General features: G+C 32.7%; 1 protein-coding gene and 1 long non-coding RNA gene across 3 annotated transcripts in view; one reads left to right on the plus strand and one right to left on the minus strand.

Annotated features, from left to right (window-relative positions):
• Positions 1–22,302, plus strand: part of CAMK4 (calcium/calmodulin dependent protein kinase IV) — a 171,489-nt gene that overhangs the window by 142,652 nt on the left and 6,535 nt on the right. For both annotated transcript variants that reach the window (XM_031968410.1, XM_031968409.1), the window contains 4 exons: positions 4,304–4,394; positions 6,012–6,086; positions 17,816–17,891; positions 21,537–21,663. In XM_031968410.1, coding sequence (XP_031824270.1) covers positions 4,304–4,394; positions 6,012–6,086; positions 17,816–17,891; positions 21,537–21,663 — 369 coding nt within the window. The remainder of the gene's footprint in view (positions 1–4,303; positions 4,395–6,011; positions 6,087–17,815; positions 17,892–21,536; positions 21,664–22,302) is intronic.
• Positions 1,810–21,574, minus strand: LOC116423542. The gene is made up of 3 exons (XR_004234152.1): positions 21,432–21,574; positions 15,606–15,667; positions 1,810–1,850 (listed from the first exon to the last, which is right to left on the minus strand). It is a non-coding gene; the product is annotated as an uncharacterized LOC116423542 (long non-coding RNA).

Consider the following 22,302-nt stretch of genomic DNA (forward strand, 5'->3'; position numbering starts at 1 on the left):
TAAATAAAACTGCCTAGATATCTTAGAATTAGAGAATAAAATAAAAACAGAAAGAATCCATTGCAAACATCCCCCCAAAAAACTACAAATTGGAAATTCAAAGAAATATTATAACCAAAATCTGAGCTTTCAGGTCAAAGAAAAATTACCATAAACAACCAAAAATAAAGAATTTATATACTGAGGAATCATAGCCACAATCATACAAATTCAGCCATCTCAATAAAGGAATTGAGAGATTATAATATGATGTATCTTAAGGAAATAGAGGTTTAGAACCAATGATATCTATATATGGCAAAACCGAATATACTCCTACATGGAAATATATAGATCTTTAATGAAAGATAGGACTTCTAAGAATTTTTATGCAAAGACTAGAACTAAATAAAAACTTTGAAATACAAACAAAGGAGTCAGGAGAAGCACAAAAAAATAAGATTAAACATCCAAAAGAGACTAAACAAGCACATAGTGTTTATATTCTAATTGCAAGAGATGATATTAGTAGCCTGTCTGGGTGTTACTAGCATCAGGAATCCTAGAAGGAATTGAATAAGATAGATAACTTTGAGATGTTTTTATTATGTTTTGATGATCTTAAAAGAAGGAAGGACTTAGAAAAGCAATTTACTCAGATGTGGTGGGAGTGGGGATGGGAGTAGAAAGCAAAAGGGAAAATAGTGGAAATTATGTCAAATCTCATATTTAAGTAGAAGACAATAAACAAAGAAAAAAGATATAGGAGGAATGGTCACATCTTAACCTCACTTTTATCTGAACTGGTCAAAGAAAAGAATACACAGTTTGATTTAGAAATAAATTTCACTCAACAGTGAAATAGAAGAAAAAGAGGAGAGAGAAACAAGAGAGGAGAAGAAAGATGGATGAAAAATTCAGGAGGGAGATAAATCATGAGCCAAACAAATTCTAACTACAGAGGGTACATTATGAAGCAAGGTTTTAAAGGAGAAAAAAAAAAGGATAAGCATCTGTAATTGGGCTGTGAGTGACAAGAAAGAGCAGGGACTGGTGAGTGAGCACTGGTGCCTGTTAACCTTCTTTTTGTTATAAAGAAGGGTAGGTAATGAAGGAAAATTCAAGAAAATAAGATGAAAAGAAATTTATAATTATAATTGTGAAAGTGAGTGGGATGAACTCACACATAAAAGGGAAAAAAGGAATACATAAAATTAAAAGATGAATGTTGAAATAAATTAGAAATTTATTTTTATTTTTTACATATCCTTGTGGTGTTCTCTTCTTTTGTATAACATATGATTGTTCTCGATGGGAGCAGGTTTCTTGGGGATGTTCTGGAGGCAGCCTTAGTTTTGGTTCCCTGTAATAATCACTCCAAATGCAGCCAAGTGTTAAAAGTTCAAATCTTTTATTGTCTCCTCCAAAATAGCCTGGGTAGTTTTCTTAGAGGCCTATCTCCTTCCTTGGTTCCAAGAGCTGTTGTAGCTTGTCTGCCAGCTTCAGCCTCCAGCTCTCTCTGAATCTTGGTTCTCCTCCACTGAATCCTTTGTTCTGCCCGACTGCAGTCTCTAGCTTGTCAATCTCCTGAACTGACTGACTCCACTGACTCAGCTCCTTTTTATGCTCTTTTAGAGGTGTAAACTCAAAGGTTGACTCCTCCTCCGAGAGTGGGATTATGGGAGGTGTGAAACTCATTCTTGTGAATCTCATATTGATTTCTGGCTTGTCTAGAATCTCCCAAACTTGTGAACTAATGTGTATGAGCTAATGTGTGAATTCTCAAAGGTGCAAACCCAAGCACACAAGCATTGCTTCCATCAATTCCAGTGAGTCAACACCTGGTTTCAAGTTCTGGCCCATAACATATCCTGAAACATAAAAATTCATATAGTTAAAATAAGAGGCTAGATTAAAATCTATGAAACTTCAGATGAAGTATTTTAAAAAAGAAAAGGAAATAATGATCATAGACAAGACAAGAACAAAAAAATTGGCTAAAAGAGATAAATAGGGAAACTGAAACATATGTTGACAATGAATTTTATAGAAAAAAGTATACATGTATACACTTAAGTGTTGATTCATTTTGAGCTTAGCTCCCAGAACCTTTTGAGACAGACAGTTGTTCAGTAATACCTCCCAATCTTGTGCTTCTGAAGTTAATTTCTTGAAATAACTTATTGAAGGGTGGAATCTGAATTTGTATTAGTGGGATTGGACTTCAAAACCAGCTCTTACCTCTTCTTTCCTCAGTAACCTTGCCCAGGGTTACACAGCTATTAAAGTCTGATTTGAAATCAGAAAAATTAATCTTACTGACTTCAGGCTCAGCACTCTATTCAATGCACCACTTACCTAGCTGTCCCAGAAATATTTATGGAAATATATAAATTTATAGAAAACTTTTATAGCATTATATACATATACATACCTATTTCACTTTCATTCATATATAATATATGCATATATATATAATTCTAACCTTAGAAATAAATTATATATGGATGTATAATCCCTTAAATATTGTGAGTCTAGAAGAAATAATCATTAGGTTCAAACTAGTCCTGATTACTGTCACTAAGGAGAAGAAATGCCACAAATTATATTATCCAAGATTTGACTCTTCTCATGAGTTACTAGTTGTATAATGAACATACATAGCAAATGGTAAAATGGTAAATAACATTTATCCAAACAGCAAACAGAAATTAGAAAAAAATATATATGTGAGAATATATGCTAGAAAATTTGAAGCAAGTTAATAAGAGGGAGAGTCTCAGATCTTATCTAAGGAATCACTAGTAAACTGGGAATAGGAAGATGACCGAGTTTGCCAGTTATTTTACATGTTGACTTCAATTCAGAGTTTCTCTACCTTCAGAGATGTGAAGAGAGGCTGGAATCAAAGGTGGAGGCAAGAAGCTGAGTTTGTCTCTTCTCTTCCCTTTAGCTCTCATTAATCCTACCTCTCAAGCAGGCATGGAGCATTGAGTAATCAATCTCCACCAAACACTAAAATGATGTTCAAATGGCTCCTAGAACCAAGGGTTCAAATGTAATGGAATACTATCATGTAGTAAGAAATGATGACAATGTTGAAATTCTGACTAGTTTAGACAGAGATTCAAACTTTTGTTCTACCTTAGTTAGTAATCAGTCTCTTTTCCTGAATTTCCCCTTCTACACGATTACTTAACAGATATGAAACACAGATTCCTTATTATTGGCCATTCTTTAGGAAAGACAAAATTTCAAGCAATAGAAACAGCTTAAAGAAAGATTATCAGTGGCAAGAAGCATATGGGAACAGAGTTATTAACCATTATGGTTCATGTCTTGATGTTCAGTGAGTGTTTACTTTTACCATCTATCAGAATGTATCCCCCAACGGTTTTTTTTTAATTTTTTCTTAGCAAAGCATTCATTATAGGAGTCAAACCTATAGTAGTACATAAAATCTAGTCCCCTCTCATAAATCACCTTCATTACCACCTTCCTCCTCAATGGTAGTCTCCTATTTAGTGGAGTTGGGAGGAGGACACTGCTATTGCCAGTTTTTATTTAAAAACTTCAGGTGAGAACAAATTGTACTCAGGTCCAAGGAAGGAAACACTGTATAAGAACTGTATAAAATTTTTTTCCTTTCTGACAAGAAAAATCCATGGGAATACCTAGTTACAGTTTTAATTGGAAATGTCCATGTTTATTGGTGTTTGATAAGGTCAAAATAAAAATAATCTAGTTAAACCATGTTTCATTAACTATTAATTAGTTATTATTAATTATTAGTTATTACTAATTAATTAGTAATACATTTTAGAATTTTATTATGAATGAAAAACTTATGGTTTATATTTTTATAGACTCCATTCTCTTTCCTTTTTTGAAATTTGGGATATTCAATGGTATATTCCCTGTATTATCATGGTTTTATGATTTGATATAGTTGTCATACTCTTCAGATAATAACCAAATCATATTTACATTCTTTTGAATATAAATTATCCTTTTTTCTTTGAAAATGTTAAGAAATAATAAATTATTTTTGTTACATATAAGTAAAATAGCCAATTCTCCTTTTTGGTAGGCATTTTCTCAGTCTGTCTATTTGATGCTATGTCATTTAAACTGGCTTTCACATTTAGTTTACCATTTATAGTCAGTAATTTGATCATTCTTCGTTTTAAATAATTTTTGCTTTTTAGATTGACTTCTTTATTTGCAATATATATGTAAAATTTCTTATCATATATACATGTCATAAGAATATACAATAAATACAATTTTCTGAATTTCCTGACATGATTTTTTCCTTTTTTAGTACCTACATGAAAATGGAATTGTCCATCGTGATCTTAAACCTGAGAATCTTCTCTATGCAACTCCAGAACCAGATGCACCACTCAAAATAGGTAAATATCCCTAATGACTTATCATGTCTCTTTTTATAGGGAAATAATGTTTTTAGTAAGATATAAAACATTTCTTCTCTCCAGAGAAGTTCCTGGATTATTTTGAATCTTAAAAGGAATGAAAAAATACTGAAGAGGTGGGCCACCTGCCAGTGGCTGCTGGAGGCTACTCAGACCTATAGAATGGATCTCTTCATGTGAGAGGATAATGACAATACAAGGAGACTGAGAGGCAGTTGCTGTTTGCTGACCTCTCTCCTCTTCCTTCTTGCCTCCAATTTATTTCATTACCAATCCACAAGGAACATCCAATAAGGTTGTTTTGCAACTCCTTCAAGTTTATGATTCACAGCTGTGGAGATTCTAGGAGAAATGACCTTCCCCTTCATCTAGGCATGGTCCTTAACAGTACTCTGTATCATGATACTAAATACAGAAACACAGATACTAGGGCTAGGACTAGGTGGCATAGTGAATAGAGCACCATCTCTCGAGTCAGGAAGACCTGAGTTCAAATCCAGACTTAGACACATGATACTTACTAGCACATTATGTGACCTTGAACAAGTCTGATCACAAAAACAAAAAAAGAGGAAAAAAAAAAGAACAGAGACGTTCGTTCTGGTTTTTTCCCCTGATCAAAGAAGGGATTATATTTAATACAATTATCATTTGCTGCTTCTCCCCTCCCCTAATAAATGTGACCCTCAGATAAAAGGGAACGAGAATTATGAGAAACAAGAAGACAGGATGATTCAACTTCTTTAATATTAAACTCTGGCCAACTAAGAATGGACTATATATCATGAAAATGCCAAAAGAATCCTCATTCCTTAACTAGCACTGTATTTTGTGATGCTCATATAGACTCTCTGTGTATTTATCTGTGGCCACTGAAAAGAAGCTCATGCATATGATAGATAAGATCCATTTCATGAATGTAGACACTGAAAAGAAATTCTAGAATTTGTTGTGAGTCACCATTAACAAAACACACAAAGACAGTGGACTTCAGGGGAAGATCCCATTTTACTTGACCTCTTTTTTCAGAAATGTTTTCTTAAAAGAAGTTTAACTGAACATGTATTAACAGATAATCAATCATTCATGCAATAGAACTTTGCATTCTGAAGTACTTCCAATTCACAGTCACTTTTAATGGGAACATAGTTATTTTTAAAATTAAATGCAAAAAATCCATTCCAGCTTCTTGAAGTAAAAGATTTCTATTGAAAAATGTTTGATGTGTTTCCTAGGTCAGATGAAAAAAACTTCTCAGAAATTGCAGATATCCAGAAGGACAGCTGACATGTTAACTAATTTAAAATTATTCTGAAAAGCAGTCTTCACCAGACTACCAAAAGAATCTATGATACAAAGATATTAAGAACTTCTGGCATAGATTGGAGAGATTATCATAAGTCATTTAAAAAAATTCTCTCTATTATTAAAAGCTTCAATTTTTTTCTCCCTATAACCCATTTTCTTTTTGCTTCCAGCTCTTTGACAAAAAAAGTATCTTATTGAGAATCATGGGTACAAAAGAGTAATCTGTTATTGCATAGTAGATGTAACAAAAATGAACTGTTTTTTTATTTCCTCCCATTATTTTAACAGCTGATTTTGGACTTTCTAAAATTGTGGAAGATGAAGTTACCATGAAGACTGTATGTGGAACACCAGGATACTGTGGTATGTCCGCTATTAATAATTTTCCTCCTACTTTTATTTCTATTTACAAACCAATTTGCATGTTCTACAGTTTGCATCTACTCTAAAATATTGTCACCTCTACTTACAAGTAATTGAAATAGAAAAGCTAGAATATCATATTAAGATAAAACCTTTCTGAGTTTTTCTCAAAGGAAACAACCTCCTAATAGAATGCAATCTGACTCCATGAAAAGTTGAATGGACAAAAAGGAATGCTAGTCAAACATTTCTGCTAAAACAAATGTTGCTTACTTTTAAATAATAGTGAAATAAATATACTGTTTCCTATGTGCCAAGCACTGTACTAAGTACTGTGATACAAAAAGAAAAAAATGATCCCTCTCTCCAGGAGCCCATAATCTAATCTGGAGACAAGAAGCAAACAAAAATCTATGCACAATTCATAGAGGGAAAGTGAAAAAGAGAGAAAGAGAAGGCTTTGGAAATAAAAGAGATTTAAAGAGACTTCTTGTAAAAGATAGGATTTAAAAGAGGTTTAAAGGAAACCAGAAAGACAGAAGAATGAGTGCACTCCAGGCATAGGTCAGACTTGTGTTTTAGTTTAGCAGCTGAACAGAAGAATTGAAGAAGGCCGAACACTCTTTCTGCGGTAGGCTATTACAGTGTGTTGAGGACCTGAATCAGGGGGTGGCAATATCCAAAGAGAGAAGGGAGCATTTTTGAAAGATTTTACTAAGGTGAAATGGGGAAGCTTTAGGCAACATATTGGACAGAATGTGAGAATGGTGGTAGTTAAAGATAGTGAGGAGCTGAGGCTAACACCTAGGTTTTGAACTTGGGGGACTGAGAGAGTGGTGTTGCCTTGGAAAATAATAAGGAAGTTTTCAGGAGAAAGTGTTTGGAAAAAAGGGTAATGAATTGTTTTGGATACATAGGCTTAAAATATCTAGTGAACATTTAGTTTAAGAAGTGTGAAAGGCAGATTTGAGATTAGAAGGCAGAAGAGAGGGTAGGTCAGAATAGATAGATCTGAGAGTTATCAATTTAGAGTTAATTGTTAAATCCATGGAAATTGATGAGATCCTCAAGTGAAGTAGTATAGAGGGAGAAAAGAAAAAGGTCAAAGGAAGAACTCTGTGGGATTGTGGATGAGGATATGGATTAGGAGTCAACATAAGTTAAGGAGTAAACTAGAAAGAGTGGATAGACAAGAGAAAAAGCAAAGTAGAGAAGTGTTCCAAAAACCTAAAGAGAGGAGATTATCAAGAAGTCAACAGTGTCAGTATCTGCAGAGCTATAAAAGAATGAGGATTGAGAAAAAAGCCATTGCATTTGGCAAATAGATCATTGATAACTTTTTGGAAGAGCAATTCCTATGGAATGATGAGGTTGAAAGTCAAGAAAAAAGTAGGAGTAGAGAAAATGGCAATACCTTTTGTAGGTAGCCTTTTCAAGCAGTTTCATTACAAAGGGCAAAAAAAGATCTTAGGTTGATAGTGAGCATGGAGGTATCATTTGAAGGCTGTTTGTGGATATGTAAGACTTGGGCATATTTGTAGTTAGAAAGTAACAAGCCTGTAAACAGAAAGAGATTGAAAATAAATGAAAGAGTGGGAATGACAGAGGGAAATATGTGTTGGAGGAAACAAGATGAAATGGGATCACTTTTGTAGATAGAGGGGTTAGTCAGAGTAAAAAGTAAGAAGAGATCTTCATGTAATACTGAGGAGAAAGAGGAGATAATTGGCACAAGACATATGAGTATTGTGAAATGAAGAAGGGAAAAGAGGGAGCTCATGGCAGATAACTTCAATTTTATTTGTAAAATATGAATTAAGCTTCTTCATTGAAAGGATGGAAGGAAGGGGAGCAATGGTACGTTTGAAGAGGTATCAAAAAGTTGTGAAAGAGTCTTTGTGGGGAATGGGATAGTGAGTTAATAAGGGCAGTGTTCAAGAATGAAGTAAAGAGATAAGAAAAAACTTGATGTAGGAAGTAGGTTTAAAGAAAACTAGGAATTCTAAGAGAAGGGGATAGAAGGAAATACATTCTAGATGGGAGACAACCAATGTAAAGATGCAGAGACAAAGAGGAAATGAACAAGAAATGTAAAGAACAAGAAAGCTAATTTGATTGAACTGTAAAATGCACAAAAGGGACTAATATGTAACAAAACAGATATATGATAAAGGCAGATTGAAACCAGGTTAGGAAATGTTTTGAATGTTAAAGGAGTTTACATTTGTTCCTAAAGGAACATGTTAAATATGTTGAGTTGAATATGTTAAATAAGAGTGACATAGCCAGATCTGTGCCTTAAGAATATCATTTTCCTAGCTATGTAAAGGATTGGAAAGAAGAGAAGCTGAATACAGGGACACCAATGAAGAGGCTATTGTTAAAAGTAGAGATGAAAGGTGATAAGAAAATGAATTAGGATTGTTATTGTGTGAGTAGAGAGATGAGGACAAATACAAGGAATGTTGTTGGGGTAGAATTAACAAGGCATGACAGTTTACTGGACATGTAGAATGCAGGAGAATATAGAGAACATGATTCTATCTTCCATTGGTCTACATTCAAATTTTACATTTATTGAGTTCAAATGATATTTTTTTTATCATTGGAGAAAGATAAGGTTGGAGAAAGGTTCTACAAGATGAAGGATCTATTCACAGTATTTTTGGTGACATTAAATAACTTGATGCCATCCACAGAGAACCAATGATTAATAAAATGTTTTAATTTGACTCCCTGAATTTAAATCTTGCTTCTGTTATGGGGCAATAATAGGGAATTAGGCTAGAAAGAACCACAATAGGTTTAAACTCTGACTTGAAAAATGTCACATTTAATACCATTTTTGACATTATTATGCTGTTCATATGTTTGAAATAGAAAACAGTTTTCTGTGTTGACATTACATAGTGACATATTTTCACTATACTTGTGCCTATTTTATAGATTTGAAATATTTGAATAAGCCATGAGCATGAAAATGAGGCAAAGGTCTTATGACTACTATGGAAATTAAGTAGAAGATTTAGAAGTGAACAAGATCAAGAATACTGTTTAATTAGGGAGGAAATCTAAGGGGAAAGTAGCTTTTTTGAGGCAATTGGAGTTAAGTGATTTGCTCAAATTCACACAACTAGAAACTGTTATGTATCTAAGGCCAGATTTGAACTCAGATGCTGCTGACTTCAGGGGCAGTATTCTATTCACTGTGCCATCTAGCTGCCCCAAGGAGTTTATTTTAATAGAAAATATATTATTATGTTCCAGTGTATCCTGGAATTTTTAGGGTCTCCTACCCTACACATCTAAAATCATATTGTAGTTTTAACTAACATCTTTCATTTGGCAGAAAGCCAAATGAACTCATTATTATAGCCCGTAAGCTTTCTCAAATACTTGGAGTCTATGCCTTACAAATGAACAATTATATACCACTGAAATTTAATTATTGTTTCAATTAGAAAGAAGTTTATCTTTCCCACTCTTCAAGAACAATGATTGTCAAATTTCATATTATCAGAGTCTAGTCTTGTCAAGTCTAGTGTAGGTCTTGAATATAATTGGTATTTAATAAAAAAGGATGATCCTTGGGAATGTTTCATTTCTTTAATCTATATATCCTCAATAGCTAGCATAATGCCTAGTGCCTAGTAGATCCTTAGTGAATAAATGCTTATGGACTGGTTGATTAATATATAAATGGATCTTTCCTATGTCCTTTAACAATGCTAAGCACACAGAAAAAGCTCAGTAAATGCTTGTTAATTAGTTGCTGTACCTCTAGAAGCCTGCTTACAGGAAACCCTTGAATATAATCAGGTAGACTATTTGAAGAATTTAGAAAAAAAATTGACTTTCTTCCAAAAAAGTACACTCCTGGAATTTTCCTGGGTATTGAGAGGAAAATACTCAGATTACAATTAGAAGTGAAATTAGGGCTGATAAGAAAGATACAGGAGAGAGGAAGAATTAAATCTAGAGGATACAATGTCATTTTCTCTCAGAGTTTCTCCATCTTATCTCTGAAGGAGAAGGTTTTATTGAAAGGAAAAAAAGCCTAGTATTTTAGATTTCCTTTCTTTAAGACCTGTAGAGAAAATTCAAGGTGGAGAAAGTGATAGAAATGTGATGGTGGAAAAGGAAGGTTAAGCAAGATATTCTGGCCAAAGATGTATCATCACCACAAAATAAATATTGTTCTAACCAAAAAAAGGCATATTTTCTTTAGCTTTCTGTTCCTGTGGAAAACCCATGAAAATGCCAGAAATCAGACCAGCTGTTCTGGCTCTCACAGAGACCATGAAAAGCAAGAGAAAGAAAGACAAACAGATATAGGTGTTCTTCCAAAGTGAAGTAGTAACAAGAATAAAGTAGAATATTTTTTTATCAGTAATTGTACCCTTAAATGCTTTCTAACCACAATGTTGCTAAGGAAATACACATGAAAACAAAAAGAAGCTAAATCAGTCAATGTATGAAGGGACTGTGTGAAAACTGGGTTCAAGGAGAAACTTTAGCATTCTCAGACAAACTGCCTCTCCTTCTGTCTGGGCAGGTGGCTTATCATTCCTACAAATCTGTTCTCATAACATCTCAATACTCCTGAAGCTTCCCAGCCTCTGCCAGCCAATGAGCAGACTGAAGTGGGGGTTTGTGCCAAATCAGAATGACATGAATTACTGCAAACTGAGTGCAGATTGAGGAGGCCAGAATGCCTGGGAAAGTACAGCTAGGAAATAGCAAGATATGCACAGGATAGGCAGGTGTAATTACATTACCAAGGCAGATGTGATTACCTGGGAGGTCATACTAGGTAATATGAATATTAGTGGAAGTAATTGAGGGCATTTAGTCTAAAGAAGAGAGGATTCAATAACAAGGAAATATTTTACCTTTCTTCAAGTATCTGAAGGTTTATCACAAACTAGAGATATTGGATTTGTTCTGCTTGATCTCAGAGGGCAGAAATAGGAACAATATATACAAATCTAAAGTGACATGTTTAGGTTTTAAGAAAGGGTAAAAAAAACTTCTCAGCAATTGCAGATATCCAGAAGGATAGCCTTGACAGTATTGAGTTGCAATTAATTGAAAATCTTGATAAAGTCTGGATGATCACTTGTCTCATAGGAGATTCTCTTTTAGGTATTTAAGCTCTGGCCCCCTCTAACTTTGAAATTCTGCAATTCTCTAAGGGGAAATGCAGTTAGTTAAAATAAAAAAAATAGTATTTTTCAATTTCTGGAAATTTTGGGAGGAAAGTTTCTGAAAAATTGTAATTTTTAAAATGGTGCTTTATTTTGATTGATGCCCTTGTTTCCATTTATATATAAAAAAAGATCCATTTATTTTTCAAAATTCATTTTCATATTTCAAATTTTAAATTTCAGATAAGATCTATTATTCTCTGCCTATCTTCCCCTCTCACATCCATGAAAAGAAAAAGCCCTGTTACAAAACCATATAGTCAAGCAAAATAAATTATTGCATTGACCTGTCACACATTCACACACACACACACACACACACACACACACAAATCTGTGCAGCCCCAGTGACAACAAGTAGAAGCAGCAGAAGAGTTTTTAGGAGTTTCTGGACCAACTTCTTGGAGTAAGAATAAGATTCACTGAACAAAGTGGAAATTTCCCAATAAAAGAATCAGACCAGATGATCATTTATAGCTCAAAATTTATAATTCTTTGTCAACTTTGCACAATGGGGAAGAGTTAAACTTGAAATTTCATTGATTCACTGATACCATGAATTATATACGTTTTCTGTCATTGAGTCAACAGGGTGAACTCTCTAATCTCTAGTATTTCCCTCTTAATAGTGAGGAACTTCAAGGAAGTTCTGTAAATCTGAGAGTGGGGCCATGGGAGATATTCCAAGCTTTTATAGGCTTGACTAGGAATTCTTTGTATCTTATAATTTTTATCAGGTTAAATTAAATCCTTATTCAAAAGAAAAAGAAAGAAAGAAATAAGAATATAGGAGCTGAGTAGGTCTCTAAGAGGATCAGATTGAAAACTAAAGAATAAATAGCAAAAGAGGAACAATAGGAGATTTGAAAAGCTAATTGCTGGTGCAGTCTAAGGAGAACAACAACAATGAAAAAGAGCAGATGATTTCAGCTCCATGATGGACTGAATGAAATTCACCTAAAGGGTCTCCCTAACATCTCCCTAAAGGGAGAAGCTTCTCACAGATGTGTGTTGCCATTTTCTGCCCACTCTGGCTTGAATAGGAAAAACTGACAGGAGTGAGATTACTTGCAGCTCCTTTTGCTAATACAAAAGCAGATCTGTCTCAGCTCATCCTAATCTTTGTCTAGCCACTGGACCCAGGTGGCTCTGGAGGGGAAAGTAAGGCAGGTGACCTTGTCCTGCCTTCCTCACTTTTCACTTTCACCATGGCATCACCTTCCTGAGGTCATGGTCGTCTTCAAGAACAAAAGTCAATAACATTTATAAGAAGAACTAGCCAGGCTAATGTGCCTTGTTAAACATCAACCTGAGCAGTTGATGTGACATTTGTTCTGATTGGCCACATAGTATTCTAATGCGTGAATAATTGCCCAGGATCACGAGTCTGCATAAAGAGAACTGTTGTTATGAGGTAATACTTTCTAAACTCTCATTTAAAAGTAAATTGTAAGAGTATGACCAAGGTTTATATATGGAGTGTGATATATTTGATTATCTCTTCATTTGCTTTAATATTTGAATAGCTATTGCATTATAATTATTTTTTGCCTCATTATTAAGGTATATTTAAAATATAAAAATATAATTATTATGAATTACTGGTGTGTGTAGATATAATACCTGGTATATGGGTTATGGAATGTCCAGTATGTCCTAGTATGTAGGTTCTGGTATGAATGGATGATTATCATCAATGGAAATTCAGGACTAGAGTGCTAAGTAGAAGAGGAGGTATATTTCCCTTCAAAAGAATTAGCTTCAGTCCCTGAAATAATTTGATTGTGATTGTGGTAGCATTCAAACTCTGGAAACATAATCCTATAAGTAGGAGATCAGGCTGGAAGGACTAATCTAATCCAGACAGTGCTAGTGTCTATCTACCTAATATAAGGGGTGGCAATGAGGAGATATACCAGGTATCCCGCATATTGGGTTATATTGTTGGAATAGTAACCATATCGCAACTACTTTTCTTGCACAAAAACTGTGAACTCGTTTACTGTAGTAAGGAAAAACTAGACAAGATTTATCCTAACATTCCCAGAAGAAACTTGAGTTAGGGATGGGGGTGCAAAATGAGTCAAAGAAATTATTTCAGGGCATATTCTTCCTCTCAGAACCTGGTTCCGTATAAACACAAATCTTGTACTTCTAGAATCCAGTTTACATAAAACTGCTCTAGTATAAGGATTATTCCAGCTTGAAAGTTATTTTTTGAGAATGTGCAGCAGGGAATAAAGATCAGACAAGATATTGAAGGAATTGAGTGCTGACTTTATGAAACAGAATATGAGTTGTAATGCTGCCTCAGAGATTTGCTGTGTGAACTTCAGCATGTCACTTAACTTGTCTGTGCTTCAGTTTCTTTACTAGAATTCAGAGATAAAAAAGACCTAATAAACTAGGTCTTTATTAGTTTATAATATTTTAAAATAATAGTTTATATAAACATAAAAATAAATATAAATTTAAATAAATATATTTTATAATTACATATTAGAATTATAAATAAATATAAATATAAATAATAGTTTATAATAATTGCATTATTTAAAAAATCATTCTCATCTTATTTGATGGAGTTCACACAGAAACAGTCCTTGAGACAAATTCTGTGGACTATTTTACAAGCAGATAAAATGACTTCTTTTTGTAGTTAAATAAAAGGATATAATGTTCTTTGTAGATTCACTGAAGAAATCCTTGGTACAATGCCAATAACAGAACAGTACAGATGATATGACTATGTCACATATACATATTTACATAGAAATATGTTGTTGCCACATGATTTTAATTTCTTCTGCTAAGTTTATGTATCTTGAAAATTTTTCTTTCAATGCAACATGGATATTGTGAATATTTGAAATACTCACATTTATTTAAAATCTTACTCAATGTTTGTGCATCAATGTTATATCCAAGTTAACACAGACAACAATTGAGCCATTGATAATGCTCTGATTCTAGATTAGTTTATTTATTGAGCTCCAAAGGATATTTTCAAGTCTATATTTGTAGAATGGAGACTTGTCATCTGTCAGTCCATGAAACAAACAAGTTATCTCTTGCCCAACATTCAGCAGGTGCTAAATTTTTGCACCTGAAATGGTATTGCTTTTTAAGGATAACATTTTTGTTTGAAACCCCAAATCCCTCAATTTCTTTAACTTTTTTGACTTCATTTTGATTGGTCTTTGTTTCCATATTATTGGCCAAGTTCTTAAAGATATTATTCATGGAGGACTTTTTGATTCTGCCCTCTGGTACTTCTATAATCATTGCATATTCTCCAACTGAAAGTACATTTTCTTCAGTTATATTCAACAAATCCAATGGGATCCTGCTGTAATTTTCATTTGTTAGTGAAATGATGTTTGCTCATTCCAAAAGTATTTTCTGTAGGTTTTTTATTTATTGATCAGTGTCAGAATTTCTACCTTCAAATTTTTTTTTTTTGTTATTATTACACAGGTTTTTGTTAGGATGCTTTCTAAACTGGTAGTGGTTCATTTTACAATTCTGAAAGTATAAAGGCTGGTATTGCATAGTGTTAATTGTTTCAGATATCCTCTTTCCATTGAACTTAAATTTCAGGATGACAGTAAATCTTGTGTTTTTAGCCACAGCTTTCTCCTTCATAGCTTTATATTCAATGTGTCTTACATGAAAGATGCCAAGTGTCATCTTTATCTAACTTTTGTATTAATTTTGTCCATTTGTTCAATTTGACTTGTTTTCAAGATGGATACCTTCAGTCTCTATCGTTATTTGGTCTACATTAAAATTTTATATTTATTGAATTCAAATGACATTTTGTTATCATTGGATAAAGGTTCTACAAGATGGAGGAGCTTTTCATGATATTTTTTGGTGGCATTAAATAACTCAATGTCATCTACATAGAATCAGTGAATAATAAGATGTTTTAATTTGTCTCCCTTTTGAATTTAGAAACCATACTTCTGTTATGGGGATATAATAGGAAATGAGGTCAGACGGAATCATAATAGCTTTAAACTGTGACTTGAAAAATATCACCTTTTATATATCAATTGTTTTCAACATCATTGTACTGGTTATATGTTTGAAATAGAAAACAGTTTTCTATGTTGTTATATCCTCTTGCATACTTTACTATACTTGTGTCTATTTCATATACTTGAAATATCTGAATAAGCCATGAAATGGTTTGGATATTAAAAAAGTCATTAAAATCAGGCAAAGGTCTTATGATTCTACTGTGGATATAAAAGAAATCATTTTTACCTTTTTTCAAAATTATTATTATTATTTTTATAATGCTTACTTGAACTTGTGTTGAAACTTCATTCTTCTCATCTTGAGTGATAAAGTTCAAATAGAAGCAACCTAGAGATAAGTAATATACTGCTATTATTATTTTATATTTAATATTCTATGAGTTATAACAAGAGGTTAATAAGGGAGAAAATATGGGTTTTTTTGTAATACAACTCTATAGCAAACAGAACAATGGCCATGATCCTATTTTGGTATTATTCTATTTCTTTTGCTTGATTCCTATATTTTAAAAGATTTTTGTTTTAGGCACCTTAGAGATTGTTGGTTTTGCTTTTGTTGTTGTTATCATTATTATTAAAATTCATTGCTATCACTTTATTATTCTTATTTTTGTTGTTTTTATTGCTATTTTTATTATTTAATATTAATATTGTTACTGAAATGTGGATTAAGATAAATATGGTATTATATAACCAGAATGTGTTGTTTTGAAAAGATCAAAATAATGTATGTGATATTTGACTTTGGAATATAGTTTTGTATTTAGATTTCAGGAAGAAGATGTATAATGTTTTTGGAATTCATAATCCTTCAAGCAATTAAGGAAACCATGATGTAAAGACATAATTTATAGAGAGCGCTAGAAATGTATCTAGCTTTTTCATTGTTCATTTTTATATAAAATTGCTCCCTGTATTTCATACATCAGAATTTGCTTTGGAGTTTCACATTTTTGTCATATTTTAGGGCAATAATTAGAGGTTTTGTTATAAGAAGTTGCAGGTTTGGAGAGCAGATTATCAAAGTTAAGTAAATTGTGTCATTATCATACTGTCTCAGAAATTCTGTTTAATCATAATACTAAAACTTTAAAAACAAGATTTGCATAGATAATTTAGAGTTGATTATATTCTGGGTTCTGTAAGTATACCTTGAAAGAATAATTTCTTAGCATTTTAGAATTCTGTTAAATTGAGTGCTGCTCTTATAAGGTCTCTTCCATATTATAGTAAATACTTTTGTTCCTTTTAAAGAAAGCTGCTTTCCCATTATATCTTTTTTTTCCATAATTTACAAAATGCACTTTGAAATTTGGAAATATTTCCATACATACATGGAAATAATAAGTATTAATTAATAGAATACTCAACTATAAAAGTAATAGAATATAAGCTTATTTCAGAAATGTCTCTGTTTGAATGTTACAAAAAATGAGAATGAAATGGTAACTAATACAGTGTACTAGTTCTCAGTCATCACTACAGACAATACCATTGTCTATCAAAGTGTTCATAAGATTGATCCATAAACACTTAACAACATTGTTTTTAATAGATATCACCATTTTGAACATTTGTACTCTCCAAATCTTGTGAAATAAAAAACTTTCAAAATGCAGTTTGAATGGGAGGAATCAAAACTAAATAGGAACAAAATGAGGCATGTATCATCCTATCCAGTACTACTGATGACGCTTTCCATGAGACTACAGAAGATGATCTAATAATACAGCATTTTCTTTAAATTAACAAAAGGCAATATCTTATTCACCTGTGCTTTGGAACATTAAAAATAAAACAATAATATCATGAAAAAGACTTTTCCTTCCACTGAAAAATATGAGAACAAGATAACAATTACAACTCACATTTTTAGAGTTCCCTAAGATTTACAAAGCACTTTTCTTATAACAACCCTATTGGGTAGGTAGTATGAGTATTATTCTAATTTTACAGATGAGAAAATCAAATGTCATAAGGTTAATATTATTTATCAATGATATCACAACTAGTAAATGTTGGCTCTAGGGTTATCTCTCTTAATCAATCATTACATGAGTAGTTCCATAACTTCCAGGAATAAAGGCACAGTGGAAGAAAAGTTGAACAGAAGCAAATGATTGACAGTCTTAGCTTTTTCAACAATTCATTTATGGAAAATTACTTTCCAACTCTGGACCAGTCTCTGCATTTGTAAAATATGAAGTTCAGACTAGATGAGGAAGTTCTAACATTCACTCTTATATCTCTCTAAAAGACTTTCTCTTCTTTTACCCTCTCTCATAATTCAGAAACTTAGGTCATTATGCGCTTGATTTAGCAATTTAGTTATTATCTAAATGGAGAAAAATTGGTACAAAGCTGTTTGTTTATATAGTGAGAGACATGTTCTTTTCTTTTTGATTCATTCATTGTGTCTAAAATGTGAATTACAAATGAACTTCTTGTTTGAAATAATGTATTATCATCTCTGCAGCACCTGAAATTCTTAGAGGATGTGCCTATGGACCTGAAGTGGATATGTGGTCCCTGGGAGTAATCACCTACATCTTGTAAGTGAAGAAAGCAAAAGTGCATTGGGCTACAGCATTCTCTAAGACCCTAGGCCCCATCCATTTCAATCCGCCCATAAAGAAGCCTTTGTGATACTTTCATTACTCCTTAAGCATGCTTAAGAAGAGGATTTTCTGCAAATCCAAAGATAACCCCAGATTTGATCAACACTGAACAACAGACCAAGAAAATATGTACAGTCTTTCAATATGTAATTTACTAAAGGATAAAGGTGTTGCCTTTGTCTTTTTTTATTATTCTTTCTCCTTTCTAATGTTTTTCAATTTGGGGAGTAATAATTTAGTACTGAAGATAATTAAAATTAAACTCAAATTGATTTTTTTACCCTGATATTACTTTAATTTTACATATTTACTAAATTAATTGATTAGTTAGACTCTCTCCCATGCCTGCAATTTACTGTCTCCTCTCTTCTCCTGTCAAAATCCTTTTCTTATTTCTAGGTTTGGTTCAAGTACCACATCCTCCATGAAGTTATAATATCATCAGCTCCAGGAATTCTTTCTTCAAATTTTCCTAGAGCATATTGCACATGTCCACTTGCCTCCATTATTCCCTTCTTATAAAAACACAGAATTTACAACGCACTGAATTCTCTCTAATAAAATGAAATAAACTAAGGAGGAAGACATTAGGATAATGAAATGAGAGATTGAAAAGACCCAAAACTCTTTCACTGCCCCAAATATTTTTGAAGATGAGAAAACTGAGAGGTCTAGTGACTTATTCAGTCACAAGTAAGAGACTAAAGCAGAATCTGAACCTGCATCCTCCTGACTGAAAATATGCAAATTTTATTCTATTTTACAATAAGTTAATAAATGTTGGCTGACAAGACAGAAAGTAACTTTTTTCAATACTCTGTGAATATAAATATAGTAGCATTTCAGATACTTTAAAGTAATACTATGTTATCATTTCTTGAAAGTATTTTCTCTTCCACTTATCCTAGTCATATATTTTAATTTTTGTAACTTTTTATTTAATAAAAATACCATCAGAAGTAATATTCATGTCATCATTCTATAACTTGATTTACTTTCTTTTTTAGAGTAAAATTTATTGATGCTTTTTAATTTTTTAAAATTTTTTGATGCTTTTTTATTTTTAAGTTATTCAAATTTCTTCTTGGATCCCTCCCTTTACCACTTTCTATAATATCAAAGACTATTTTTCAGAAACAAGAGAAAGAGTGGAAAAAACAATCAGCAAAATAATCAATATTTTTAAAATTTAAAAACATGTAATGTCCCACACCTATGGACCTCTTACCACACACCTTCCATGTTATTCCATTGATTTTAGTCCTTCCCATTACCCTCCTTTTAAAAATTTCATTCTGTTCCTATAGCAGTATTTTATTCTGTGCATCCCCCTAACATAGCAAGTTAGTAGTGAGAGCCAAATATTTCTAGTCCAAAGAGTCAGGATAAACAGTACAGGCTAATTTCTTTTTTGCCTACCATGCTGATCAGAATCATGAATGTGTTAAAGATGGAAAAATCTCCAATTTTGGAATGACCTAACAGATCTGCACACAATACTATCAAAACTATCTAATAACTATCATAAGCATTAATATCTTGTACTACTACCATCTGGGGGATCAGGCAAAAGATACATATTTTAACATTGAAACATCTGTGGGGATTCTTAATTTTTTTAGGTGTTTTAATGACAGAATCTTACTGTTCCACATCTGATTCTTTTCAATGGGATATTTTTCTGATTTCTTGTACCATCTGATTGCTTCATTGCCTCTGTGTCCTGACATGAATTTTATGTTTTATCTCTACCCCAAATAAGACTAAGATCCCGATATAACTGGAGATAGAAAGGGGACATTTAAGCAGTTTATATACTCTATTTGTTAATAGAGAATACATGTCAAAGTGTATTTTGGTAACTAGAAAACAAAATAGGTTGAATCAATTAATTAATTTGAAAGATTCATGCTTGTGTCAAAATAAAAGCATAACACATTAATCAACTCATTCAGTGATAATTCTGCCAGTAGATTACCTACAATGCTCAGAGAATCATTTTCCTTTGCACAGACCATGAAGAGAATTCACTCAGTAAAAGCTAGCTGATGAGGACTAAGTACATTTTCATGCATGCTTCTTGGCAAAGCAAAACTAGTTAAATTTAAGAAATTTTGAATTGAATGGCATGATTATAATCCTTTCAAGTCCTTTCTTTTCCTTTTAATATGCAGTTATATACAGGATGTTTCTATACAGAATGTAAGCTTGTGCTTGTTCTTGAATAAAGGGAATTCTCTGTCCCTTCATTTTTCCTCTAGATTGCTTCTGCCTAAATCTATGTTAAGAATGCCAAGTAAGCAACAGTGTCCTTGGTGCAGACAGGCTGCTCTAATAGGAGTGCAATGAAATATTTGACAAAATGTACTTTGCCATTCTGTGGATGATTCCTTTCTATACCATCATGTATGGTATAGAAGCCTTTGCAGGCTTTGCTCCAGGGTATCTTAGAGGTTTAAGAAAACACATCTACTCTGTGTTGTCATGCCTAGGATGAACAGGGACCTTCTTCTCTCCCGCCCCAGCCAACATATGTGGATTGCCTCAATGTGATATAGTAAAAAGAATGTTAGATTAGAGTCAGAACCTCCATTGAAATCTCATCTTTGGTATGATCCTAGGCATGTGTGTCTCAATCTCTTTGGGGCTTCATTTTTACTTTCAGAGATAAAATAACTATATTGCCTCACAGCATTATTGTTAGAATCAAACAAAATAGTGGAATATAAAGTATTTTGTAATCTTTAAAGTTCTACCCCCCAAAATTAATTTTTATTTTATGAATGGAGACAACATGCTGCAGCATTTAGGGAAAGAATTAAGCAAAATGAAAGTCCTTTATCTCTTTAATTCTAGTTTTTATTAGTTATGGATTTAGGCATTGCTGATAATTTTTTCCCACTCTTTAATTCCTTTACCTATTAAACCAGAGCAGATCCTGAGTATCTAAACCTAAGTTAGTTTTCTCTAACAGAAGACTCTGATTCCCATACGTTAACATTAAAATTCAACTGCTCTAACTTTAGCAAAAAAAAAAATCATACTTGGCCATTGTTTTAAGACAGTTTCCTTTTACTCACCCTCCATTGCTATTTTTTCCTTTTATATTCTTTCAGTGATTTTTGAAATGAAGTAGTAACTTTGTGTGGATGATGATACTTTAACCCATCAGCATATCTGAAATTTGGAGATTGAGATGAATAAAAATGTTGGGAATAGTTTCATTTTCCCATTGTTCAAGTTTCTTCTCAAAAGCTTGTTCATTTTCTTGTGTACATAACCTGTATGTCGGGAAATATATTGAATTCTCTCTCCCTTTTTTTCATTTTCTGAGGATAATGAAAATCCCTATTATAGAAATCTGTGTGCTAGAATTCCTACTCTTATTTCCTATGAACAACGTAGTTAATTTCTGCTATAAAGTTAAAGGGAAATTTAACAAAATGATATTTTGCCTATCAGGAATTTGCTTACCCTAAGGAAAATACCACTGCAGAGAAGGATGAGCATTTCTTCAGGAGCAAAATATGCTTAACTATTTAATAAAGTTGTTTGTTCCCTTATCTCTTTCCTCTGTAGACTTTGTGGATTTGAACCATTCTATGATGAAAGGGGAGATCAGTACATGTTTAAGAGAATTCTCAACTGTCACTATCGCTTTGTCTCCCCCTGGTGGGATGATGTTTCTTTGAATGCCAAGGATTTGGTAAGGTGGACCAAAAATAAAATGCTTTTTAAAAATCTGGTGAAGAAGCAAAATAACATATTATTTGTCAGTTATGTTTTAAGTTCTTGTTCTTGTGCAGTCCATGTAGGATTTTTTTATTCAATTAAAGCAATTTTAGTGTGAATTATTAATGTTCCTATCCATTTGTCATTTTTTTCACTGCAGGAATTTAGAGAGGCAGCAGTAGAAAGAGCATTGAACTGTGGGAGATTTGTTTTTCTCATTCAGGCCCAATCATTAACTATGTTATTTGGGGTTAAGTTCCCTGTTCCCAACACCCAGAATCATTGTGTTTTCATTTCTCCATCTGTAAAATAGAGAAAGGAGGCTTCTCAAAGTCTCTTCCAAAATCTATTATTTTAAAATGTAAATAAAATGAAGTAACAGCCATTTAAATAAGCAAAAAATATAGAATATAGAAAGTTTAAATAAATTCAATTTCCTTACTTTCAAGAACATCAGTAGTAATTCAGTGCTAACAAAGATCCTTTCATCAATGGACAAGGAATTCAGCTAACATATGATAATTTGTCTTTCAAGTGCATTTATTGTATAAAGTGCTTCAGGATCCTCTAGGCTTCTCTTCAGTAACTGCATTATTCTTTGAGCATGGCTGAT

The sequence above is a fragment of the Sarcophilus harrisii genome, chromosome 1 (genome assembly GCF_902635505.1).
Source record: "Sarcophilus harrisii chromosome 1, mSarHar1.11, whole genome shotgun sequence".
Taxonomy (NCBI): domain Eukaryota; kingdom Metazoa; phylum Chordata; class Mammalia; order Dasyuromorphia; family Dasyuridae; genus Sarcophilus; species Sarcophilus harrisii.